The sequence below is a fragment of the Grampus griseus genome (assembly GCF_964374135.1).
Source record: "Grampus griseus genome assembly, chromosome: 5".
Taxonomy (NCBI): Eukaryota; Metazoa; Chordata; class Mammalia; order Artiodactyla; family Delphinidae; genus Grampus; species Grampus griseus.
In genome coordinates this window covers 45,407,188-45,434,891 of record NC_138998.1, presented here as the reverse complement: position 1 = coordinate 45,434,891, position 27,704 = coordinate 45,407,188, and the positions used below count along the sequence as shown (strand labels likewise).

Below are 27,704 nucleotides of genomic sequence, written 5' to 3'. Positions count from 1 at the left end.
TTAAAATTACTTTTGTCCTTCCGTTTTTTTTTGTTTTTCTTTTTCTAGTCGACATGGCAGAATATTGTTAACCCAAGAATCACCCTCTCAGTCTCAAATATACATTCTCACGAGAAAGAATGTTGTTTGAATTTATTCACTTATTTATGGACTCTGTCCACTAAATCATTACAAGAGTGGGCTGGGTAGTGCAGGAAAACATGGCTGCCAAAGCTCACAGATTGTTGCCAAGCAAAGGGAGGGAAATGAGGGTCAGATTATTGGTGCACTATAGGTGTTTATTCATCTCTGGATGGTACCAAGAAATACTAACCTCATATTAAATTAGAGGATATAGTAAAAAAAAAAAAAAAAAAAAAAGAAAGAACATAATGTTATGTTCAAATAAAGTGTCTTTCTAGTTCATCTGAGTTCTATCTTCATCTACTCTGAACCTGTTTACCTAAGTTGTATGTAGGTGTATTTGTATTGGCAACACATGTTTCAGGGACCAATGCCAGTTCTTTTTTTTTTTACCACTTATGTAGTCCATGCTTCTCAGTGGTAAATATATGAATGACAGTGAGAATAAATGAGGATCACATTAATAAATTCATTCAGGGTGTCATGCTCATTTGTGAGGACCTTGCAATGAACATTGCTGGATAAAACATGCCAAGTATGAGTTTCATACCCATCTATTTTAGCAATGTCGGATGAATGTCTCTCTCAAAACCACCTCCTCCATAGTTCTTTTTTTGTTTTTTCCCCCCTTTTTTTTTGCGGTACGCGGGCCTCTCACTGTTGTGGCCTCTCCCGTTGCGGAGCACAGGCTCCGGACGCGCAGGCCCAGCGGCCATGGCTCACGGGCCCAGCTGCTCCGTGGCATGTGGGATCTTCCCGGACCGGGGCACGAACCCGTGTCCCCTGCATCGGCAGGCGGACTCAACCACTGCGCCACCAGGGAAGTCCTCCTCCATAGTTTTTTGAAGGCTCCTGGGACGTTTTCAAAACTCCTCCTTTAGCTTTGGTTACTCTGTATACGCTGATGACACTCTAATATACACGGCCAACCCCATCACTTTCCCAACAACTTGACCTATATTTTACTTTTTATTATTTCCAATTGCTATCTCAAAAGTAAAAACTTCAAAACTGAACTCATTTCTGTGCCATCTCTTCAATCCGCACTCTGTGAACTGTTCCCTGTTCTTCGACAACCACGTTTCTTCAGTCTTCAAATCCTGTTGGAGTTTATGAAATCCCCTTGAATCTATTATCTTTGGCCTGTGCCCTCTGCGTTGATTTATTCCAGACTCATCATTTCTATCTCAGACTAATATAACCATATTTTAAGCATGTCTCTTTGTCTCCATTTTCTCCTTTGGCTCTATTTTTACATTACCACCAGAATTATCTTTAAAAGATGCTGTTATAAGCATACTGAGATGATTAATTTCTGTTTTAAAAACAATTTTGTAATTTCCATTGTGAACAGTGTAATGTCTGAGGTGCTTTTAAATTTGACCCCAGCACAGCTTTTTATCCTATCTCCCTGCCACACATGGTATGTTTGAACCACCCAGAACTTCTGGCCATGCCACACACGTCTTGCTCCCATACTTTGTGAATATAATACTTGCTACATTACATATTAATTATTTGTTATCTCTCACTTCCCTCAATAGACAATGGATTCCTCAAGGGCAGAGATACAGTCTTTGTTCCTATTTGTGTCCCTCTTAAGGGCAGTGTCTGCAATAGAGCTGGTGTTGAATAAATGCTGGTTAAAAACACTATGCCCATCCAAAAAAGCTTATACATTTATTTTTCAACTGGGAAAGAACTGCACATTGCAGGAAGCAGGAATTTATCATATGCCCTGATGATTCTCCTCCACTTTTGAAACATCAGTGATCATTGCCTTGTGTTATGGAAATTTATTTGCTGAAGAATTCTGTGTCATAGGTGACAGCCAGAAATTACAATGCTGAGAAAAATTATAAAAGGACAATGTCACCTCCTAACTACAAGTTTCTTCTTTTTCCTTTTTAAGTTTAGTCCTTAAGATATATTTAAATATATTTATATCATACTAATTTACATTTTTGAGAAATCTTTTTGTAATTTTATGTTGCCTTTAAAACTTGGCTATCCTTGACAATATGAAAAATCCCGTACATATGTAATAGGACACATAGTCAGTGTCTGCCGGGGCATGAAGAAAGTAGATGCCCCATTTCAAAGTAAAGCTAAATTTCAGGATGTGTAAAAGCGAGATGGTGGAAAACTGTTTTACAATCCTGAACTGACCATCAACTTCTAACTATAAAAAAGTTTGAGAAGCCAAGAGTGGAGTGAAGATTGAAAGAGTGCTTTTGGCCAGTTTCTGGTCTGCCTTGTGTCCCATCTCCCTTCAGAAGAGGAAGGCTTGGTACCTACTATCAAAATATAATTTCAAGAGTTACGAACATGATGTTCTATGAATATAGAATTTACATGTTTCTTTTATTCATTGAGGACGGAACTACCAGGATGGTTCAAAAATCTAGATGCAAATGATGTGAAAATTGTAGATGAAAAAAACCCTACCGATTAACATGTAACTTCACAGAAACAGAGCTTTATGGTTAGTAAAAGATGATCACACAAAGGTACATTTTCCTAGAGGATAAGATAACCTTTGAGTGGGCTCTTAGAGTGTATCTGAAAAGACATGTAATTATTCCTTTAACTTATTTCCAGGTTTTGGATAATGTCTGTTGACAGTCCCTGACTATCATTTCAAACCTGGTAAGATGTACATCAATGGGTCCCTGCAGCTGGGGACACAGTTGGCTGGTTTTTTACTCCATCTGAGGAGTCAGAAGTGCAATTGTTAGGCTGGTGGGTTGCTGGTGTTTGAGCCAAAGAGAGGTGAGCATGTGGCTGTCCTGCGTTCCCACAGTGTGGCAGGGCAAAGGATGAAAGAGCGTTTCTATAGGTCTGACATGGGACTTGCAAAAACGTAAGAGAAAGTGGGTCATTTATAACTCTCTCCAGGAGGACCACTGATATCCTGCAGAGAGAAGTGAGAATGATCACTTGATGCCTAGGGGCTCATAAGCAAAGGTCTGAGGAGAACGTGCCACCTGCATCCAGAGCAATGCAGGTAAGAAGTCCCCACTGGATGGAGTGGACTGGTCTTTGGAGAATGGGCTGCTTTAAACACCTGGGAGGTGCATACCAGGCAAGTTAAGACTGTCCTGTTTTAACCCCCATCCTTTCCTGTGATCCTAACATAGGCAATCAATAAAACTGAAACATGAATGGATGATGAGGAATGAAAACGCAAGCTTTTCTTTTTTTTTTTATTTTTTTATTTTTATTTTTTGCAAGCTTTTCTTAATGGTTGCTTGACTCCGGGCTTCCCTGCATTCAGGAGGCCCAACCACTGTGAAACAGAACAGCCTTAATGTTAAGTCACATGCAGAGTTTTGACAATTATGCAGGACTGGACATTTTTATTACTCATCTAAGAACTTTTATTACCTGTGAGTGACTAAAAAGTCCTGAGACCAGCCACAGTTTTCCTCCAGGTAGTGTCTACCAAGTACAAAATAAGGTTACTTGATGAGCTGGGCTTACTTAATGGAAGTGTGTGTGTGTGTGTGTGTGTGTGTGTGTGTGTGTGTGTGTATGAGAGAGAGAATGTGTCTTTTTAAGCATGACCTTGCAGTTATTTTTTTGAATTCAGTAAGTCTGTACTCTCAATTTCTTCATGGTTAGTTTTTATCTCTTTAAATTGAATTTCTAGTTCAGAAAACTTGCATTCAGATCTTGTCTTCAGACTGACACAATGAAGCATGGATTTGCCCAAACTCTCAGGAATACTGTCCTCCTGATACAGACGTGGTAACCTGTTTGCACAATTGCTGGTGTGCCAGTTACATGCATTCTGCTTCAGCAGAAAGGATATTTTATCTCTAGAGGTGTTACTGTTTCTACATGTTTCATTTCATTTTGTCACTAATCATGGTTTTGAAAAACAAGCACTTCATATTTTGCACTTTAATATGTAACTTGGCATGGGATTATTTTTTGGCTCTGCTTTGTTTTGCATAAGTATGCATAAACTAAGATATTTCCCTAAATATAAGTATGATAATGTCCATTTAAGGCTTCTGAAAAGTGCCAGAATAATTTATACAATATTTTTATGAGTTTAAGTTTCTATTGCGCCAGTCAATGCATTGTAAAAACTCTTTTTTGAAGTAAAAAAAGTGCTGTACAGGAGTGATCAGAGTTTTTATGCAACATACTGCTCTTGATTGAGTCAGAATTGAAGTTTGTTTACTGTTCCCTCTGTCTGGAATGGTCCTTGCTCTGACTGCCCCACGTCTTCCTCTATCCCTGCATTCAGAGACCTCTCTGATCATCTAACCTAAATTTGGGCTCAATTATTTTCTATTTCTTGATCCTTATTCTTCAAAGCCCCTGACCTATAATTATATGTTTGTTTATTGTCTTTCTGCTGGCAGTAAACTATAAGATGGACAGCAGGAGGGGCTATGTTTTCTTCACTGCAGTATTTTCAGAACCTGGAACAGTGGACTCTCAATAAATATTTGTTGAATAAATGAATCAAGGGATGCATACTGGAAATACCATTCCTGATCATTCAAAGAGCACAGCTGTCTGAGAAACACAGTCTTGCACAAGAAACTTCTAGTAGTATTACACATCCACTTGAAAGTTGTCATTGTATTAGATTTAAAGGAAAGACTTGGTGAATTTATACCATGAACAGTAAGGTAACCACCATAGCCTCAAAACCACCATATTTTTCCAATATTTAGCACCTACTGTTGCCCTGGCTTAGTGCCAAAGACTTAACATACATTGTTTCATTTACTCTTCCATGTTACACCATGTGTGAACTAAACGTATCCTTACCTCATTTAACCAATTAAACTGGGTCTTAACAGCTTACCCAAGGTCGCACAGTAGGTGAGTTGTGGCAGGACCAGGACTCAAACTCAGGTCTGCCTTCATTTCAAAGCCCAGTCATAGCCACATGACTATCATTGTCTTTTCTTATCCATGCTGGTTATAATCTTATATAGCTGACTGCCAAGGGAAACTATTTGATGTGTTCTTAAATGAGTATTGGCAGGCACATTAATGTGGAAAGCAGTGGTGCAAGAGTTAGTGTAAAAGATTTAGATTCTAGTTCTGACTTTGCCTGTTGTGACCTTTGATGAGTGACTGAACAGTATATATGTGGGAGTTCTGAACTACTTGGGTTAATTCTTGCGTCTGCCATTTGCTAGCTTTGTAATTTTGGGTTGTTATTCAAACTTTCTGAAATACGGTAGGGGCTCAGTGTTAGCCAAGTGTTACCCACTCCAGCACAAAGCTTCCGGCACCTGCCCTTTCCTTCTCTTCCTCTCCTCCTCTCCCTCTTCCTGCTTCTCTGCAGGGCTCCCTTGCTCCCTCTGCGGGCCGAGCGCCGCAGTACCAAGCCTTCTGGTTGCTATGGGTACCGAGGTAACGCGGTAACCAAGGAGACCAAGGCGGAAGCTCCAGACAGCTCTATGCGGCGGCGATGGTGACGCACACGTCTGGGGGCTTCAGGTGGGTCGGCTGGCTGCGGTGGCGGTGGGCCTCGCAGTCGGCGTAGCGGGCGGCACGCCGGGTCTGGGTGGTGCGGGGAGCGGGCCGGAAGGCGGGAAAGGATACTGGGCCCCAGGGGAGCTGGGGGCGCCGGCCCAGCGGGTGTTTGTTGAGCTCTTGCCTTGAGCCCGACACAGTACCAGGCCCGCGGGCTGCAGGAAGCGGCCTGGACTGCCGGAGTTGGGAGTCGTCTTTTTTACAAAGCAAAGACTTCCCAGCCCTTAATGCTAATGGAGACATGAACGAGGGTGAACCCTAAACAGTGAAACCGGGCCTTCGTCACATCACTTGTACCCCTTCTACAAGCCAGCCTTTTCGAATTAAGTCTTTTTTTTTTTTTTTTTGCGGTACGCGGGCCTCTCACTGTTGTGGCCTCTCCCGTTGCGGAGCACAGGCTCCGGACGCGCAGGCTCCGCGGCCATGGCTCACGGGCACAGCCGCTCCGCGGCATGTGGGATCCTCCCGGACCGGGGCACGAACCCGTGTCCCCTGCATCGGCAGGCGGACTCTCAACCACTGCGACACCAGGGAAACCCTCGAATGAAGTCTTTTTGAGTCTTATTTGAAAAATTTGGTGCCCTGACAAACCATTATCACACCTTTTGTAGCCTTCTTTCTGCCTGGGCGGCCACAAGCATACACTTCATTCTGGAATTCCACTCCTCCCTAAAGGTCACGGTGAGGGGTGCCAGATTCCTGAGAAATCTGAAGCTGTGGAAGTTTTTTATTCTTCCTCCCATCAGCATTAGAGGAGCTTAGATATACTGTATAAGTTCAGTTATGTATATTTTATTTGTGGAGTTATCAAGACTCATTAAAAAAAATCCTATAAAGTTGATCGCTACCCAGTATTAAAACTATGTAAACTGTATGCTTATGGAAGATGAGAAAACACACACAACGCACACACCTCTACTTCCCTCTAGCACCTTATCTTAGAGGCTACTAGAGGTCTGCCCTGACCTCCCATAATATTGCCAGTTGTATTACAAATTAATTATTTGAAAGAATCTCGGTCCTTTATTTCCTTCAAAACATTTAATACTTTCTACAATTATTTTATTTGCTTTTAAATTTTTTCCTACTTCTTCACCAGAGTGTAAATTTAGTGAGGGTTAGTACTATACCTGTCTGGTTCACCTTGTTCCTCAGTGCTTAACCTGATACCTAGCACATGGAAAAAAGAAAACAAAAAGGTTTGTTGAAGTGGGTGTGTTTGTTTTAAATTCTTTTTTCATGGAGTTGATTATACAGTAAATTCAAAGCAGTAGAAAACTATTAAATGCTAAAACCTAGAACACTATTATTGACAGTACACTATGTGTAGACACTCTACTAATTGCTAGGGATTCAAAGATCAATGGTAGGACTACCCTCAAATATCTGGGATACTTGGGGAAATAACATCTATATAAGTAAAGCAGCAAAAATAACACAAGACAGAATATAGTAGCAAGTGAGTGTAATACACATTATGTCCTTAAAGGAGAGAAGCTCGTTTCTGATGGAAGAAACCTTCATGGTAGAGGTGGCCTTTGAACTGGGCACTGAATAGAATAAAACTTGGTGAGCTGAGAATTGGAAAATAAAGCATAATGGATCATGGAGAATCTTAAGTACCAAGCTGAGTAGCTGGGTATTTTTTTCCCTGTGTTTAGGGGGAACTATTTAGAGGCAAAATACAGAGCAATCTGACACTCAAAAGGGTTTCAATGGTGTTTAAATAAATTGCTGTAAAATTTAGAAAATAGTTTTGGTAAAAGAGTTCTTACTCTAAATTTCCTTTTTATGATAGGTTAAGAGTATGAAAGCGGGGGAGAATCTGAATGATATGAATTAGTTATTTTAAGTATGTAGAACAATTTAGATTTTAAATCCTAAGGGGAGCTAACAGGACTGAGAATAAAATTGTAATTTCTGGCTTTGTCACCAATCTTGGATGGGTGCCTTAATTTTCCCATGCCTAAAATAGTCACAAGAGAGCACCCAGGATAACAGTAGATTGTATGAGAATGGATGGTAGAAATAAACTATAAATATATAAAAGGACTTAGGTTTCTAAAAGGTATGATTTATAAATTTAAAACTTGTATTTTTATAATCATATAAAGTTTTTAGTTGATACAGAATAATAATTATATATTACTTTATTATTGTGCCTTTCAAACTTTTTTAAGCTCTAGAAGAGTTTCTTTAAGTCTGGCCCAGAGGCTCATTAGGTAAAAATAGATGAAATCAGGGCAGCTGTGGGTAAAGCAGAGCCTTGATGCTCCCCTCATGTGCTTCTCAAGGTAGTTTCTAAGCCTGCCCCCTTCTCTAACCCTGAACTCTCTGAAGCCCTTTATAGGCCACGAATCAGAGACCTTTTGTTCAATATTCTGCAAATTAGGGAGGGGGAAATCCCTACCTTTTTATACTGGATAAACAAACTGAAGCTCAGAGACCCTCTAACACAAAGGTCTTCTGAACTTAAACCCAGCATCTTTTAATATCACTTATCATTTTTATTTTATTTAAAACAATTTTTATTGAAATATAGTTCATTTAAAATGTTGTCTTGGTTTCAGGTGTACAGCAAAGTAATTCAGTTATATATATATATATTCTTTTCCATTATAGGTTATTACAAGATATTGAGTATAGTTCCCTGTGCTATACAGTAGATCCTTGTTGGTTATCTATTTTGTATATAGTAGTGTGTATATTTTAATCCCAAACTCCTAATTTATCCCTTCCCCCACCCTTCCCCCTTTGGTAAATGCAAGTTTGTTTTCAATGTCTGTGAGTCTATTTCTGTTTTGTAAATAAGTTCATTTGTGTCATTTTTTTAGATTCCATATATAAGCGGTATCATATGATATTTGTCTTTCTCTGACTTACTTCACTTAGTATGATAATCTCTACGTCGATCCGTGTTGCTGCAAATGGCCTTATTTCATTCTTTTTCAGGGCTGAGTAATATTCCATTGTTATTCTTCATGGAACTGCTTATCATTTTTAGTCAGAAATTATCTTAAAAGGATATCTTGCCCCTTGATATTTAAAGCCAAACTTTTTCAGTTGTTCTCAAGGGAACTGGCACATAGAAGGTAAAAAGTGGGTGACTTGGGTACCATTTAGTGCCCTGAAGCAGTGTTTAATTATCAGATATTTTGGTTGGTTGAAAGATTGAATGCAGCCTGGATGTTAATCTCTGATTTACTTTCAGGGTCTATGGTAGGAGAAAATGACATATATTTATTTAGTAGGGCACTCAAGCATAAGATGTTATGCTAAGGACCATGTGTCCTTAGATTAGTCCTTTCCTTAGATTAAAAAAAATATATATATACACACACATATATATTTAAAATAAGGATTATATCCGGCAGAGAAACTGTTAAAATTCTTTTGTCAATTTAACTATTTTTAATTAAATGCATTTTCATTTAACATTTCTTGCTTAGGCCTTTGATTTCTAAATACTATGGTAAATACCCATCCCCAAAAGCTTGCTTATTAGACCCCTTGAAAGTATGTGCTAAAGTAAAGAAAAATCCTTATTTATTGGCTTTTAAGTTTTCAGCTCTAAGATGATCTGGGTTGTTAGAAGAATCAACTAACCTTAGATAAGTTTTCAGTTATATGAAAACAGTGGTTTCCCAAATATCCCATTCTGCCAATGGTGTGATGATAAATTCTCTGAGCCTAGGGCAGCTCTTGAATACTCTGAGTTTGTAGATTTATAGAGCATAAATTCCTTGTTTCCATTCTGTCGCGGCAGGCCTTGATGCTTGGGTTGCTTTCCCAAAATGGGAACTTATGTAGAAGGATCTTTCAAACCATCATGGGCAGTTCTGGGTCATATTGTGTGTATGTGTCTGGGGAAGAAGAAGGTTGGGGACAAAAATGATGCAGTCTAATAAATCAGGTAACTAGAAAATTTTCCAAATAACTACTGAACTTTTGGTATTCAATTATAAGAAGAAATTTATTGATCAAAGGACACATGGAATTATGAGGTTTGCATAACAGAGAGTATATCTGTATTTCCATGGTTCCATTAAGTGACTAAAGTTTTGTGCCTTGCTATTTTTCCTGCTGACATTGTTATATCCTTGCTGTCCCAAGAACGGTGACTAATTCTCTGTTGGTTTCAGGAAAGGAAACAGGCAGAAGAGCGTGACTCACAATTATAATCTTCCTTTTTTTCTTCATGCAAGAAAATTGGCCTTTGTTTTTGGCTTGATAAAACATTTAATTGAGAAGAAGCCTTACTAATTGCATTCAGTGAAGTGAAATGCCCCCTGAATAAGGCTATTTATTGGCTAAATCACATTATCAGCAGAGCTATAAATCTGAATCATCTCATCCTAATGAAATTTACAGATTTTTCTTTCATTCATTTCAGTCCTTGTGTATCAGTTCAGCTTTTTGCATAATGTACACACACATATAAAATTGTATATCTCAATGCATAAATGAAGTTAAGGCAATTTAAGTTATTTTAATTAGTCAGACATATTAACTTTGGGGATTCTTTTATTTTAATTTTTTTTTTTGCGATACGCGGGCCTCTCACTGTTGTGGCCTCTCCCGTTGCGGAGCACAGGCTCTGGACGCGCAGGCTCAGCGGCCATGGCTCACGGGCCCAGCTGCTCCGCGGCACGTGGGATCTTCCCAGACCAGGGCACGAACCCGCGTCCCCTGTATCAGCAGGCGGACTCTCAACCACTGCGCCACCAGGGAAGCCCTATTTTAATTTTTGATGATAATGGTAATGATAACATTATGGAACTTTTCACGAAAAACTTACTGACAGTAGATGAGTGTCCAGCTGTTGGATTTCCTGATTTAGATCAAAAAGGGATACATAGACTCTCTGTTACTCTATGTCCTAGAAGTTTTTAAAAGGTGCCTTTTGTAGTCTCTGATAGAAATGAGACAAAGGTTTTATCTACAGAGAAGGGGCAGAAGCAAACCAAATTTTGTTTTTCATTCCTGTGGTATCTTTGGTTTTCTTTGACACTGATTTTAGCTTTGAGAGACAGGACTTGGTGGTTGAGAAATGAGTCTGAGTTAGACATCTCCCCTAAGTACTTTCTTCTTTCAGAATGTCGCAAGGTATTGTCTTTATTTGTGTGTTTTCCCCTTGACTGTGAGTCCTTTGAGGGAAGACACCATGTCTTATTTACCATTGTAACTTCAGTACCCACAATAGGGCTCACAAAGGAGCAGCTAAATAACTGTTGACTGAAGGCACAAATATACTTTGTCCTATGATGCAGCCATTACATTACTTACAGTATAAAATTATTTTGTATAATTCCATTTTGGAATTCTCTTCAGAGAATAAATTCCCTTAGAATTTCCTCTAAGGAATTAAAAATCTACCCTTTCAGGCTAAATCTGATTTCTGGAGGTAGAGTAATTTGAAACTAGATTTGAGTGAACAAAGTAGTTGCTTCTGCTGGCCACCATCATTTTTAGTTTTGAATGAGGTATAGCAAAGTAGATTTGTGTGTTTGTTGGATATATGATGGACTCTGCAGACAGTCTCAAAAGAGGCATTCCAAAAATGTTTTGATCAGTGGTTGCATCATTGGAATTGTAAAATAATCTCCCAGAGATTCGATTCATTCGATCCTGTTGACTTTAATGTCACAGTAGACTTACACTTGATTACTCCTGTTCTGATGTCTTCTCTGCTTAAGTCTTTGAGCATACCTTCTAGGCTTATTTCCTGTTCTTCCTTCTAAAAGTTTCAGTGATTCTCATTAGCTACAGAACACATTCCAAATGCTTTAACTTGGGATTTAATGTCACCCATTATTGGGCCTCAGCCTACAAGTTTACACCTACTTTTCCCCCTCCATTCAAGAGCTGTTTTCTTCTAGCAGTGAGGAAAGTTCATCCCATCCATATCTTTATATATATTAACCCCCTTCACCTTAAAGCCCCACTTTAAGTGCTATCCAGCTTGAATTCTCTTCTTTTGCTCCCCTCTTATATCTGTAAGTTTTATAGCCTTTGTAATTGCTACCTTGTTTTATGGCTTTGATATATAGGTCTTATATGCCCTATTTGACTCTACACTATTTGAGCCCAGAGAACAGATCTCCTTGGGCCTTGACTCCTTCATGTCTCTCAGTACAGTGCTGTGCATATAGCAGAGCCTTAATAAATATTTATAGGGGTTATGAGCACATGGGAGCACATATATAAAATGACGGTATCAAATGGTTTGGGCATTTGTGACTATGGACTCTATTATATTGCCTCATATTTAAGAGTGTTTGGAATTTGGAAATTTTTATTCATATAAAAATCTAATAGTTGTGCATGTGATTCAGCAGTTCAGCATTACAGAGTAAATTATTGTAGAACCGTGAGTAATTGGGATACTCAGGAAATAGGGTGTTCTGAATAATTTAATTTTCTGGCTAACTTGGAGTTAGGCAAAAAATCTTTTTTGTTTCATTTCTTGTTGAAAAATTCTTTCTAAATATGCTAATTTTTGATCTTAGGCAAAGAGCATCATTAAATTTTTCTTTGATAAATGAGTATACTTGAATGCCTTTGGGTAATTTTTGCATACCTTAGTTCTCATTTTACATTACCGTATATGTAAAAAAAAAAAAAAAGGGTTTTCGAGTTTGGATTGTGTTTCTAAGGTTCTTTTCACTACTTACCTAGCTTTGGATATTATTTTTGGCTGGGAACAAATACCTGATATATATTGTTATAATCTTAATCATAGAAAGAGCCAGAATATGTGCTCTATTTGTCTTAAGGAATTCATTCTTCACTTTCAGTTTCCACAGTCTTTTGCTATATAATTATTGGCAAAATTTTAGTTCCATCAGATATGTTATAGTTATAACTATATTAGCATATAAATATTTGTATAACATAATACATTTATCATTTATAATAATTTCTTGTTGTTTAACCATTGATTCGATTTTTTCCCTCATAATGTTTTCTTGTTTAAAAATTTTCCTGAGTTATATGTATTTTCAAATTTGTAATGTTAACCACTTTATGTTGACATAATTCTTTTGCCTTTGTTACTTTTTCAGAAGTTTCCGCAAATCACAATAATTTTTAGACAATACTAAGATAGTAATCATGAACACCAAAGATTTTGTGGTTCTTCCATGGGGAAAAGCTGGAAATTCTGTAAAGCTAAAATATAAGTAAGTGCATATGTGTTTATTACTTAAATAGAATAGTTGCTAAAGTTTCTGTATTTTATAATTTAAAGTATTCTTTTCATATGAGGCTGTTTAGAGTTGAAATAAAATTTTGTGAATTCTCATCTCCATTTTCTTCACATTGCTCTATTTTAAGAGAGTAGGTTTAGAAATATTATAAATCTATAATGGTTTAAAAATGAGGACTAAAAATACTTATGACACAAGAATCTATGCGACTTGGGTTCATCAACTATTGAAGCAATACAACAGAAAGTTACAAATATTTTTGTAACACTTACACAAAATTAGAAAAGAATCACCCTGAAGAAACTGAAAGAAATTGAAATTTAGGGAGACTGTAAAAGTGAGAGACGAGACCTTTAAACAGGGAATAGAAATCACTAACTACCCTTGCACTTTGCATCTTTAAAGGACTTTATGTTGAATTCACCTTTCCCAGGACAGGTATCTTCTGTCCTAGATTGCCTTGGAGATGCATTCGGCCTGATTCAAGCAATTCTGGGTATCCTGGAAATTTCAGGACATGGTAGGGGTACCAGAAGGTTCAATATACCATTTCCCTTTTAGATCATCTAGAGTTACTGGGAATTCCCAAGGCCTTCCTCTCAAATATGATTCAGGGCCAGCCATCATGGGTTGGGGGCAGACTGTCAATGTTTAATTTTAGTTTCTGAGTTCCCTGATCCAGATAAATAGTCCTGTGGGTACTCAGTGTCTTCAGAGCTTTCCTAATTCTCCCTTTACTTTTGAGATACTGTGTGGAAAAGCATTTTGTCAACTGGAAAAAGTTATATGGCATTATCATTATTAGGTTTACTAGTTTTTGGTAGGGAGGGGAGCTATCCAATTGCTAGTATTACTAATTTTACTTTTTTAATGCAAAAAGAGAAGGGACAATGCATTTTGGTGATATGTTTTAAGTCTGTGTGTATATATCTATAAACATTCATCCAACAAACATTTGTTAAGTACACATAGTCTATACACTGTGCTAAGGAACAATGGGTACAAAAGAAGAAAGTCACAATCTTTGCCCTCAGGTAGCTTGTGGAGGATGTGAATAAGTAAAATTACATTTACAAAGTAGTGTGAAACATGGTGTGATATTAAAGCACAGGTAGCTATGAGAACATGGCCCAAACTGCTAGGCCAGGGGTGAGGAGGTCTCCAAGCTTTGCCTGAAAGATGCAGTTAGTTGGGTAGTTACTGGGTGAAACTTGTTCAAAGGCACACAGACACATAGTCTGGGGACTTTCAGACATATCCAGTTCACTAAGATTTATAGAACAAAATTGGTGAGAATGGCAAGTCATGTAGCTAATAAATTAACTTGTATGCCACACTAAGGAGTTTGGGATTTATCTTGGAGATGAGGGGGAATCACTGTTCCCTGGCCTGCATGTCTCCCTGGTCCACCCATGAACCACAACCCATAGAAACTAGGGCGGGAACACCCATTCTATGGTAATTGCTCTGGAGTTTCTTTTCTTGCCCTTTCCTTCTTCCAAGTCTTTCTTATTTGACATTGTCTCAGCAATTGTCTTAATGTTGTCTTACGTTTTGGTGTTCTCCAATTCCTCTCTACTCTTTTCCAGCCTCCACACCATTTCTGTGGGCTGTTTCTGCCTCTTGGATTTGTTGTGTTGACACGATCCCTGTGGGATCAACTTTAGTTGCCCTTCTGGCTCTGTGTCTAAGGATGTCTCCAGGAAGAATCTTTTGTCTTGCTCCAGACCCACGGAATTGCACCATCAACTTGACCACTTGGTCAGTAGGCCAGTTGCTTTTCTTCAGTCGCACCCCCTTCCTCTACCGTAGTGGGGACTTTCAAAACATCAAAAGTTTTGTAAGCAAACAAGTGACACAATCACATGTGTGCTTTTGAACTCTTCCTCTGGAGGCCATGTGGAAAGTGTTGTGGGTCACTGAGACTTTGGGCCACTAATCCTGAACTCTGTCCCCAGCCCACCCCAGAGTGAATTAGTTCAGGAAGTGGCATCACTGGCCTCCTGGTTGCTCTTGGGATTATCTCAGGTTCCTTCCTTGTCCCTTCCTTGGTCAGTCACCTACTTCTGGTCAGTCTCCAACTCCAGTTAATTCTATTTTCTTATATTTCTCAAATGTTCCCGTTTTTCTCTCCACTGTCTCTGTCCAGTCAGACCAGCACAGTCTCTCTGTTATTAGGATTACTGAGATAGTCTCCTAACTGGCTGCCTTGCTCTCAGCCTTACAACTTCTGATTAATATTCCATTATACAGCCAGAGTGAACTTTCTAAAGTGCAAGTATTATCAAGTCTCAATTCTCTCAAAACCTTTTAAAAATTCTTATTGCTAATAGAATACAAATCCCAATTCCTCATTATGGCCTACACAGCTCTTCATAATCTGGGCACTGTCCACCTCAGCAGTTCCATTTCTTGCCACTCTCCCCATCCTGCACTTAATGCCTGGGCACATGGAACTTCTAGTTCCTGGACCCACACATCACTCTTTTCTACTTGTACCCACACTTTTCTTTCTTCCTGGAACACTGCTGTCACCACTTCCCTTTGACCGGCTAAGTCCTTTCATCCCTTGGGACTCAGCTTAGTCTTCACTTCCACCAGGTACTGTTCCTACGGCCCCAGGGGCTGGGTATATGCCCCTTCTGTGTGCTCAGGTATCTCCCTGTACTTCTCCAATGAAAACACCATTATACTATACTTCAATTACCTTCACGCTTGTCTACGTTCCTGTCTATAATGGAAGCTCCATTGGGTCTCACATCCTATCACTTACGACAGTGCTTGTTTGTAGTAGGGGCTGAATTACTCCTTGGGGAACAGATATAATGAAAATAATGCCTCTCTCTCTCAATATCTTCACCAGCTTCTCTGAAGGCTCTAGACAGTTTTCGCCTCCTGTCACTTTCCATCTTCCTGGACTGTCCACTTGGGGACATATCTTTGGCCCGCTTGCTCTTTGGTGGATTGCTCACCACCTCTCAATTATTTCCCTCTCTTATCTTCATTATTCTTATTCTGGTTCCTTGCCATGGCACACATACCCAAGTAGCCCACACTACTTGATTATAATAAGACACTAATGAAATAACGAAGGAAGAGATTTAAACTCATGATAGAGAATGAAAGCTAGAGAACTAGGTTGGTTTACTTCTTGAAAGAGAGACTCAGTGACTGAGGCTGACAAGGGACCAGAATTGTAGAATGAAGAAAATAGCTTGTGTCAAAAGCTTGATGAACTTCAGATATTATTACGAAAGCTCTTGTACAGGAATCTGTAAGGGGGCTCTGCTCTGTCCTCAGAAACTTTTCTTCTTGTTGCTTTCCTTCAGTGGAAACAATAGGTGATGCTTGCTTGGCTCAGTTCCCATTTATCCCTTTGATGGCTCCTGTTCCAAAACCCTTGATAGGTGTTTTCTTCCTAATAGGCTCCAAGCAGGCCCTTCTCTCTCTTTCTCTCTCTCTCTTTCTCTTTTTGTATTATACATACATGGCATAAAGGTAGAAATTTATCGAAGTTTTCCAAGATGATTAATTTAGCAAAAATGTGTATTCTGCCCATACAGAATAGTTATTTTAAACACTATGATTCAAAGTATTAATACTTGAATCCTTTAAGGACAGTATGAAAATTAGAAAATAATTTTTATTTTATTTTCTATTTGTGTGTCATGGATATTTGTACATATATAAAGACATAGCTCATGTATAACATGAATTATGATTTGAGACCTCTAACAATGTAATAAAACAAAAGTCTAAGATTTGGAGCGATACCTTGCTTCAGGAGAATATTAATTGAAGGCAAATGCTAACTCTAGAAACCATATTTCAAAGACTACAAAGGAAGTAGTTAAAATAGTTTTTCAATATTTATTATTCATAATTTTAATTAAGGGCAAACCATAATATAAACTTACTTTGCCTTTTTTTTTCTTTTTGGGGGGTTTGTTTGTTTACCCCAAATGAACATTTTGCATTTAAATCTTATCCAGAAATGCTCAAGAACTGAGAATGGAGAAAGTGCAGTTAGAGTTGGAGAACCAAGAGATGGAAAAGAAACTACAAGAATTCCAAGCAACAAGGAGCAAAGAAAAGGAAGAAAGAGGGTGGGTGACATTTTTAGAGGATTTTAGAGGAATAAAATGAATTTTATTATAAACTGAAGTCCTTATGTCAAGAACTATTTTATATATTATTGTCATTCCAATGACTGTCTGTCCTGAATGAATCATTTCTGGCTTTTCCTGATGAACAAGCAATATTAAATTTCCCCTACTTTTTCTATTTGTGTCCCTTTCCTCTGAACCTTATTTGGTCTTACATGTTCTTATTTCTCTTCTTACATTCCTCCTCTGAACCAGTTATAGTCTGGAATGTTGAGGACAGCAATGCAGAACTTGCCCTTTGCTCCCATAAAATTGCCATGAATAGGAGACTGCCAGTTTATGTGTAGGGCATTTTTATTTATTAAAAGACTTTTGGGGGGCAGGGGTTAACACGCACACAGATAAGAATCATTCAGACCCTCACGTATGTTTGAAATATTTTTAGCAAATGTGCTTTAGCTGAAATTTTATTAATGAGACTTCTCTAATATTATGCTTGCATATCTGTACTAATTTTACTGAGCATTTTGCTTTGTTGTAAAAATAATACATAAATATAATTAAAATCAAGTATAACTGATAGTTATATAATGAAAATTATCTCTTCTTCACTTTAGGCTGACTCCCAGCCCATTGTGTAGTACCACTTTTAACAATTAAAATGTTTCTTCCCACAAATGTCTTGTCTTTGTTCAAGCCTATGTATATATGTGTTTGAGTGTGTGTGTGTGTGTGTGTGTGTGTGTGTGTAGGTTTGTATCTGACATGTCTTTTACATTTTTCAAATGAGTTCATCTATAAAAGTCTGTGGATGGATTCACATTCTACTTTTCTACTTGATATATCTTAGTGCTCTTGCCATGTCAGTGCACAGTGATCTCATTCTTTTAGTGGCTGCATAGTATTTCTTTGTGTGGCTATAATAGCATTTATTTCTCATATCTTTATTAAGTTTTCAGTATTTTGTGATTATATATGCTGCCATGAATATGCTTCTACATATATTTTTGCTTACATCTATAACAGTGTCTATGGGATAAATTTCCACCCATGTAATTTTAGGTCAAAGTATAGGGCAGTTTACATTTTGGTAGACATTGGAGAACTCCTTTCAAATAGGCTTCAAAAGTGTATAACTTTCTCCTACAGAGAATGAGTGGGCATATTTCATATGCTTTTGGTGGTACTAAATATTACCAGACTCTTTGTGTATTAAATTTGCTTTTGTTTAGTATTCAAAATGATGATTATCAAATATCTATAAAGTACCTTCTGAACCATTAAAGAAAATTCAAAGGTTTATTATAGTTTTAGTAGTGTTTATCTTTAGAGATTAACTCTGTGAAAAAGTATTCATGAGCTATACACACAACCTTTCTAATAACCAGAGTATTGGTTTAATCAAAATCATCTCAATGTAGTACATCCTAGGTGACAAAGTTTATTCTGTATCTTGCTGCTCTTATCCTAATGATCCAATGGCCAGTTCTCTTTTTTTATTGTTTTTTTTGGTTTTTCATTTTCTTTCTTATTTTTTTAAAGATTTTTTTTTTTTTTGCGGCACGCGGGCCTCTCACTGCTGTGGCCTCTCCCGCCGCGGAGCACAGGCTCCGGACACGCAGGCCCAGCGGCCACGGCCCATGGGCCCAGCGGCTCCGCGGCATGTGGGACCCTCCTGGACCGGGGCACGAACCCGCGTCCCCTGCATCGGCAGGCAGACCCCCAACCACTGCGCCACCAGGGAAGCCCTCTTTCTTATTTTTTTAAACCTTCACTAATTTGGATTTAGTTTGGGCTTCTCAGTGGATCATGAATATATCTGTGAATCAGAGTTCCTGAAATCAGCCCCCAAGAGTAAATTTTCATTAATTGAGGAACCTTTTCTAGATGTTTTCAAAAATGTTCTAAAGCTTGACTGGGTTTTCAGAATAGTTAAATGCTTTTCTAAGGTCACACAGATAGTAAATGTCACAGCCGGAATGAGAACCTGCTAGTCACTGGTCAGGAAGACGGAAAGTCCGGTTATCCAATCTTGGTTTTATGATTTATTATTTCTGTGGCTTTGGGCAAGTTTTTCTCTCATTATTATTTAAAATAGGAATTGGCCTCCCTGCTCTGTTGACTTCAAAAGATTTTGTGAGGCTCAAATAAAAGTACTTTGAAAACTGTAAAACGAAACAGTTTGCCTTCTTTGCAAGCTCTGTTACCTTTTGCTGTGGGAGCTAATTTGAAGTCTTAATAGGAATTCATCACATAGTAGATCTGCTGAATTTTGGGGGGTCTTGTTTTGCTTCCTTTTTCTCTTTGCATTTGTGAACACTTAGCTTTTAAAACTGCATGACAATCTGTAACATTTCCTATAAATCAGTAAAGCTATCTTTAGTCATTGTAAATGTCTAAAAAATGAAATTCTTCATCTGTGTTTGGACATTTCACTTTTATTCATTTCTTCTCAAAAGTTCCAAATATAACAGAGCTATATTTTAGAATTACTGAGGATATTGTGGCATTCTTGATATTTCATTTTCATTTTGTGGTGGTCTGTTAAATGTTAACAACTGAATTTCCATTTTCTGAAACGGAAAATATATTTGTTTTCATTAAAAGGAGAAATATATTTAGTAATTACATTTTGTCTTCTGTTCATATATATTGAAGGTCAAGTGGATGTCACTGGAAATCTGCACAAGTGGGCAGATTGGGTAATCAATCATGCATGATGTCACGAAATAAAGGAAATGTTATTAAGGTAAGAAAATACCATTTGATTCTTAGGCAGTTTGCTGAGAAGATATAAATTATTTTTTCAGATCTTGCATTCCCTTCCATACTTAAGAACCTCCTATTCTTGTTTTAACAAGTTTGCATGTTATTGGATTTCAATTATATTTTATGGGCTAATATGCAACTTTCACTATTCAGATATGTTTTTGTTTTTCATCTGAAAGTTGATTTTTAAAAATTCATTCTTCAGATGAATTTTCTAAACTGAATTTTTCCATTCAGTTCAGTTCTGGTTTTTAGTATGTGAAATAGAACTATGTAGTTCTATATTAAGGTGAAAGCAAACTTATTTGATATAACAAAGGACAGACTTTTTTCTGCCTTTTTGTTATATCACATTTATTTAATGTATTTATGTTCTGCTGGAATAATAATTATTCATAAACTGTTGATTCCGTATGTGAAGATACCCAAGGGAAAATGCTTTAAAATTCCCCAGCCATAGAATTGCTTTATCTTTACTGTGTATTGTAAAATATAACATTACATTATATTTAAGGTTAAAGGCAAATGAGTGTCCTTATGTAAAGAAAACTGTTTTGCTTCTGGATTCTTTAGTACAAAATCTGTGACTTTGTAAGTTTTAACTTCTATAGCTTTTTCTTTTTTATATACCTGTCATTAAACTTTCATTGGGTCAGTTGGCATCTACAGACATCTTGGCACTTCTAACATTTTTGGCTTAGAAAAGGCATTTTATTCTTTAGTGTCATTCTCTTACTGAGATATGTTTCTTTAATTTTTGCATTAAAAGTTTTATAATCCACTTTGCATTTTTCATTATCTTTCTGAGACAGTGTTCCATACTTTAGATGTTGTTGTAAATATAATATGTTAAAAGTGCTGACTCTGTGATTATTGATTTATTTATTCAATAGCATTTATTAATGCTATTTATTTATTTATTATTTTTTTTTGCGGTATGCGGGCCTCTCACTGTTGTGGCCTCTCCCGTTGAGGAGCAGCAGTCTCCGGACGCTCAAGCTCAGCGGCCATGGCTCACAGGCCCAGCTGCTCCGCGGCATGTGGGATCTTCCCGTACCGGGGCACGAACCCATGTCCCCTGCATCGGCAGGCGGACTCTCAACCACTGCGCCACCAGGGAAGCCCTGCTATTTACTAATAGCATTTATTAATGCTTCTTTGTCTTATACTGAATTATCCTTGTTCTCAAGGATATCCTTACCTAATGTAAAAGATGATGCACATATGAAAATATTTATAGGAAAACTCACTATGTAATTTTTGCCATGTAGTGTATTTGTGCTTGGGAAGTAATAGTTTAGCTCTACAAATATTTGAGAGTGTACTAGATATATTTGTAAGGAAAAGTGATGAATAAGTCATAGTGCCCATTCCCATAAACCTCATAATTGATGATGAAAGCATGAGGGGTTGGGGAGTTACAGAAGGTGGGAGTAGAAATAAGATTGGGCAGGAGGGTAGGAGGCCTGAATACCAGACTCAGGAGTGTTGACTTTTTCACTGGGTGAATAGAATTCCCTGACAACTTTGAAGCAGGAGAGTAGCAAGTTTAAGGTAATGATATATGATAGTTGATCTTGTTAATATCCAGTGCATTTGAAGTTTATATAAGTAGAGTTTAGAGCAAATGATATTCAAACTCTTTTGATCATGTACCACAGCAATAAAGAATATATTTTGAGGGCTTCCCTGGTGGCGCAGTGGTTGAGAGTCCGCCTGCCGATGCAGGGGACACGGGTTCGTGTCCTGGTCTGGGAAGATCCCACATGCCGCGGAGCGGCTGGGCCTGTGAGCCATGGCCGCTGAGCCTGTGCTCCGCAACGGGAGAGGCCACAACAGTGAGAGGCCCGCGTACCGCAAAAAAAAAAAAAAAAAAAAAGAATATATTTTGAGAATGGACTTTCTATCCATGAATTTTTTATCTACTTATAAATATAATTTATTTATATACATACTAATATGTCATGTTCATTGTAAAACAAAATATGGAAATTAATCAAGGACGATATAAACATGAATAGATGCTTCTTTTCTTCTCTTTGATCTTTTCCGAGCTCCCTCAGGCATGCATACATGCTACTTTGGAGGCCATTGCTATAGAAGCAGAGACTATTTATAAGTCTATTAAAAGGTCAGATGAGGAGAGTCTGAATGAGAACATAGCAGAAGAAATATAAAGGAAACATGGACCCAAAACACAGTGAGAAAGGAAAAGAAGAAGTCAAATATAAAACTGGTATTCCAGGATGAATTGCCTAGGAGATAGAAAAATGAAGGAGCTGGAAAGAAAAGTTCTGGTGTTTAGATTTAGAGCTAGATAGTTGGCTTCCTCCTTCTCTCCCTCCCTTCTACCCTCCTTCTCTTACTTTCTTTTCCCAGCTTTATTGTATAATTGGCAAGTAAAATTGTAAGATATTTAAAGTGTACAACACGGTGATTTGATATACATATACATTGTGAGTGAATTCCCTCTATCGAGTTAATTAACACATCCATATTTACCTTGTTTTTTTAAATAAAAACATTTAAGTTCTACTCTCTTAGCAAATTTCAAAGATTTCAGAGTTTTGTTTGCATTCTCATGTGTTAATTGAAGCTGAGAGGGTAAATGTGGTCTCTAAGAATTTATAAAAAGGATAAGAAAGGTGTAAAGGATAAAGGGCAGGTATGAAGGATAAAGCCCAGAGAATATGGAGGCAAAGAGAACTTGAATATTTATTCACTATCTGTTTTATACCAGTCAACAGTGCTTTTCCTGTTATATCTCATTAAGTGCTTATATCACTCATAAGAGGCAGTTGTTATTTTTTCCAGTTCCACAAATGAAGTAATTTAACATAAAAAAAGTTAAATAACTTGCTCACATCAAGGGTCAGGGCCGAGATTTGAAATGCAGGCTTTCAGGCTAGTTCTAAGATAATTTGCCAGCTCTCCAGTAAAGGGAGCCTGAGAAGAGAAATAATGGGAGAAATAGAGTCAAAGTAATGTAATTTCATAGGAGATGAAAGTAAAGGAGGACATTTTTAGAAAAAAAATGGAGAAGTCAACCTTGATTGATGTATTCGTAATGAAAAAGTTGGGTTTAGTTTTAGCAGTGTTTCTCAACAGGTGGCAATTTTGTCCCCCAGGAGACATTTGGCAATGTCTGGACACATTTTTAGTTATCACCACTGAGAGGGATTTTTTTGGCTAATGGTGTGTAGTGGCTACAAGCCAGGGGTGCTGCTGAACATTCTACAATGCACTGGGCAGACCCCACAACAAAGAATTATTTGGCCTAAAATGTCAGTGGTACCAAGACAAGAAACCCTTTGGTAGACTATATAGATTAAAATCCTGACTCATCTCATTAGCTTTGTGATTTTAAACAAATGATGTAACCTTTCTTGGGCTACTGTTACCATATTTGTAAACATGCATAACAGTACTTGCTGACTACTTCACAGAGTTTTGAGCAAGGTGTGAGATAATACGTGTGAAACCAATTGTAATATTAACTGAAAATCACATTAAAATGTTTACAAAGAATGAGAATTTTAAAAACAATAAATTTGATTTGATGGTTGGATTGTTATCAGATGTAAAAATATATTTCAAGTGGTTGAAAAAGAAAGGCAGGTGGCAATGAGTAAAGGCTAAAGTTTCAGTAAACATGAGAGCAGAGGGTGATCTCTCAAGGCTTTAATAGAATCAAGGAGACTTTATATATATAATACAAAAATATATAAACAAATACTATATATATAAATACTGTGTGTGTGTATATATATATATGTGTATATATATATATTTAGAATCGGGGGAAGATGTGAGCCAATTTGTAGCTGAGGGATAGATTCACTAGTGGAAGAAAGATTGAAGATTCAAATGAGAGAGGTGCCAGTTGCTGAGGGCTTTGAAGAGGTAGCTCCTTGAGGAGGGCCTGGCCAAGGGAAGGAGGGCACATTTTCTCTGAGACAAGAAAAATGGAAGAGAAAACAGGTGGCAGTAAAGGTACATTTTTAGAGGTTGTTTTTGACAGGCGGTAAGGCAGGAAGCTGTGGAAAAATATTAATAGGAAGACGTTGACATTCTTAGTAAATTTGAAGGCAAGATTATCTGTTCAGATTAAGGAAAGGAAATGGGGTGGATCTGAGGTTTTTGGAATGGAGAAGATTTGGAGTAGCCAGATCATGTGAGAATCATGTTTGAGGTTTAGTAGCAAATGGATGAATGGATTGCTGAAGAGCCATAAGAGCCCACGGGGCTTATTCAGCATGGATTTGTAGGGGACCCAGTTGCTATTATTTCATCACAATGGTTGGTAGATAATGGGAGGTCTAAGAGGAAGGAGGTAAAGAGATTGCAGTTTGCACTGAGAAACTCTGAGTTTGGGATTTTGAAAGTGTGGCCATTCAGATTGTTGCTTAGGTCCAAGGTTTGGTCATAATGGTCAGGTGGCTGAGGAGGCACTTAGATAGATGTTCATAGTAGTCAGCATGTCGGAGGGTTTTCAGCATCAGGATATTAGGTGAACATGGACAGTAAAGTCTCCACGATCATCACCCAGAAATGTGCTGGAGAGAAATACTGAACAGACTGCTGAGGTTTCAGGTGGAACAGGATCCTGGATATTGATAAAGGTGGTAAATGGATGGTGGGGACCTTCAGTAGAGGCAACTTCGCCTATTGGTGAAAGCGGACCAGTATTCTGGAAGCAGCACTGGGGAGCAAACAGGGAGAACATTTTCCTTCTCTCCTGGTGAGTGAAAGGGGGTAGAAATGGAGCTCTTTCCTCTGGAGAGTTCTGTGGAGAAGGTTGAGTGTGAGGAAAGGTGGGTCCAGTTACTGTGAACTTTTGGAAGAGATACTTTAAGGAAATTTTTAAGGCATAAGAGAGTTAAAGGACTCTTTAATAAGGGCTTCATGGAAGGGCAGAGCAGCCTGGACGGAAGGACAAGTAGTGGAGAATGGCAAAGGTTGAGTAGCTAATTGGATTAAGAATGAGCATATTTGAAAAGGTGGCTTGTGGAAGGAGTGTGGGCCCAGCATGGTGGATTAGGACATTAGTGGCAGGATGGAGGCATTTGTGAATGCCAGGGAGGCCGATGAATACAACGTAGTCTGACCCCAAGGGCCCAGATGATATGTCTGTGTGGTAGAGACACTAAGCTGCCCTGACTCCTGATAGGACCCCTTCAGCATCTCCTGGTGGAGTGATAAGTGGGTTAATAAGGTATAGGCTTCAGTATATTGAATTCCTGGTGTTTTATATATACACACATATGCATATCCATATATCTTTATGGTGTTTGCCTGTGTGTGTGTGTATCCCTGGTCCAACCCTACTCCACCCTCATCTCTTTCCCCAACAGATAAAAATCAGACTTAGGAAATTCTATTTGCCTAAAAATAGTAAGCTAGCAGTTTGTTCATTGAAATATTTGTATACAGTTTGATTCGTATGAAGTAAATATGGCTATATTCATAGAGCAGAAAAATATTATTCACAGTAACAAGAACAAAGTATAACATGTCCCTAATAATGAATTCATTTTGCTTTGGTATATGCATTCTGCCCAGGTAGCCTATAAACACATAGATCATGTTGCAATTCAGATGTGTCATTAAGGTAATAGTATTGGATAATTTGGTTATAAAAAATAGGATTAAATTATCTGTAACTTGTACAACACTGCCAGTTTAAAAATAAAAGTGTGGTTCACATAAAAATTGATTATTTCAATTCTATTCTCTTGTCTGCTGTGTTTGGTACATAGCATTTGAGCAGCTCCTTAAAGAATGGGAACAAACAAATGCCCTTTTGAAGCAAAAGCACTAGATTCACTGAAAATAATTAGGCCTAAATTTTCAAAGATGACTGCAGTTGGTACAGCCATAGACATAGAGGCAACCATTATTCTCATATTCTCATGTACAAATTGGGCAATTGAGCATGCAAATTGAAAATTGAAAATGAGGCATGAATTGACAGTGTGTGTATAAGTGTGCGCCATGCTCCGTGAATGTCTGTGTACTTCAGACGTTGGTTTTAATAAGACCAAGGTAAGTATGTGCAATTGGAGAGTCTGTTTTGTTTCTTAAACTCTTAAGATCCAAGGATTTTAAGTGATTATTTATTTGAAATACCTATCCATAATTGTTACTTACTCAATTTTTTTGGCTACAACTTGGGAAAGTCAGGGATCACAAATAATATATTTGAAGGTTATGCCTATGATGGTTAAACATGTGGTTCTCTGATTTGGGCAATTAAGATAATAATATTAGCTTCTACAGTTATGTGAGCAGAATAGCTTAGTCAGAATTCAGCTTAGATTCAGTCTACACAAATATTAGGCTTTGTGTGTTTCGGAAAGATCAGAGATAGAAAAGGCTTACTGAGCCTTTACAACATCTGAATGCTAGTGCTTTCCTAAAATCATTTCATGATGATATGTAATTTTTGTTTAAAGATAATTTGTGACATTTAAAAAAAAACTGGTTTATATATATTTCCAAAATATATTTTTCTTTTATGAATTTTCTCTTGATTTAATTAAAATTCCTATATATGCATTAAAGATCTCATATTATTCTTTCAAAATGTTTGTTTTGTTCAAGATGCACCAAAATGTTATGGCTTTATAATATTTTTATTAGTAACTTAAACTTTATTTGAGTTTGTATACCTGACATACAATATCTATTTTATTAATACAGCTTTCTGCTGGAAAAGTGAAATTAAAATTACTGAAGGAGCAGCTTCAAGGTAAACAGTTTACCATTGTATTATTAGATGCTCAAGGTATAATTTCTTTTTTTTACATTTGAATTACATAGAAAATTTAAGTGCTAGAACTGTTCATGCAGCATAAAGATTCTAAACCCCCAAATGGTGACTCTTTATCTTTGATACTCAAAATATATTTTATCTGTATTTTGGGGAGGTGTGCTTATTTTATGTCAAAACTCAACTTAGGATATGATCATAATAATAGTATTTTTGAAAAGTGAGGACTTTCATAGCATTGTTCCTTAAACTCTAGGAAGAAAATTTTAGCAGTATAAAATTATAGATTGAAATTTTACTCTGGGAAATTAAAAGAATATTGAAAATTGCTTTATATTTTAATACATTATTTGAAAATAGCAAAAACCAAAAATAAAATTTGAATTTACAGTACTTCTAAAAGAAATAAGATTTTTAAAATAGAGGATAAACATTTAATTTGGATAGTTAAGATAATTTGATAGAACAAATTATAGAAATATATATAACATTTATTATAGAAGTTGTTCTGTGTGGGCTTTAGTTTGATCCAGAGATGGGGCAGGACACTATGGGAATTCTATCCAAAGCATAGTTTTTAACATTCTGTAATTTTACATGTCTAGTTTAACTGAGTTTACAGCAGAATGGATATGGGTGGATATGTGTGGCCCTGTGGTCACAGTGGGTGGGAGGGGGACTGTGGGCTCCCTAGTCTACTGGGAAGATTAGACTTGGCTACATGCCATTCTTATTGGGCAACTAATATTTATATACAGTTTGAGAATTTAGAAATGTGCATAATTTCCTTTATCAATCAGAAAACTGAACATCGTATTTTAATGTGATTGGTCTTGTTTTTCCCTTTCAGAGCCAGTGAAAAAACCATCTAATTATAAAATGGCAAATTCTTCTGAATATGAAAAACCCAAGATAAAAGGGAAGGTTTGTGGGCAGTGTGAGAACAAAGCCGCTCTGCTAGTATGTACACTGGAGTAAGATCAGACTTTCACACGGGCTCATACACCTGTCCCGACTTAACCTGCTTGGTAGCCATGTCTTTTTCTTCATGATCATTACTAAGGGTGAAGTGTGCAGGCTGCCAGGAAAGGCCAATGCTACATGATGCCCTGAATCTCATCCTCTCATTCTTGTTTAAAGACACCACCTAACTTTTGTCCTCTCTCCCTTGGATCGTGCCTATCAGCACAAGAACATGCAGTATTTCTCGAACCAAAA

At 37.5% G+C, this 27,704-nt stretch overlaps 1 protein-coding gene across 2 annotated transcripts in view; it reads left to right on the top strand.

Moving 5' to 3' along the window:
• Positions 1-12,744: 12,744 nt before the first annotated feature.
• Positions 12,745-27,704, top strand: part of ZBBX (zinc finger B-box domain containing) — a gene marked incomplete at both ends in the record, with an annotated part of 104,919 nt that continues 89,959 nt past the window's right edge. For both annotated transcript variants that reach the window (XM_082654160.1, XM_082654159.1), the window contains 5 exons: positions 12,745-12,812; positions 16,832-16,945; positions 19,604-19,694; positions 26,417-26,465; positions 27,337-27,446. In XM_082654160.1, the coding sequence (XP_082510286.1) occupies positions 12,745-12,812; positions 16,832-16,945; positions 19,604-19,694; positions 26,417-26,465; positions 27,337-27,446 (432 nt within the window). The remainder of the gene's footprint in view (positions 12,813-16,831; positions 16,946-19,603; positions 19,695-26,416; positions 26,466-27,336; positions 27,447-27,704) is intronic.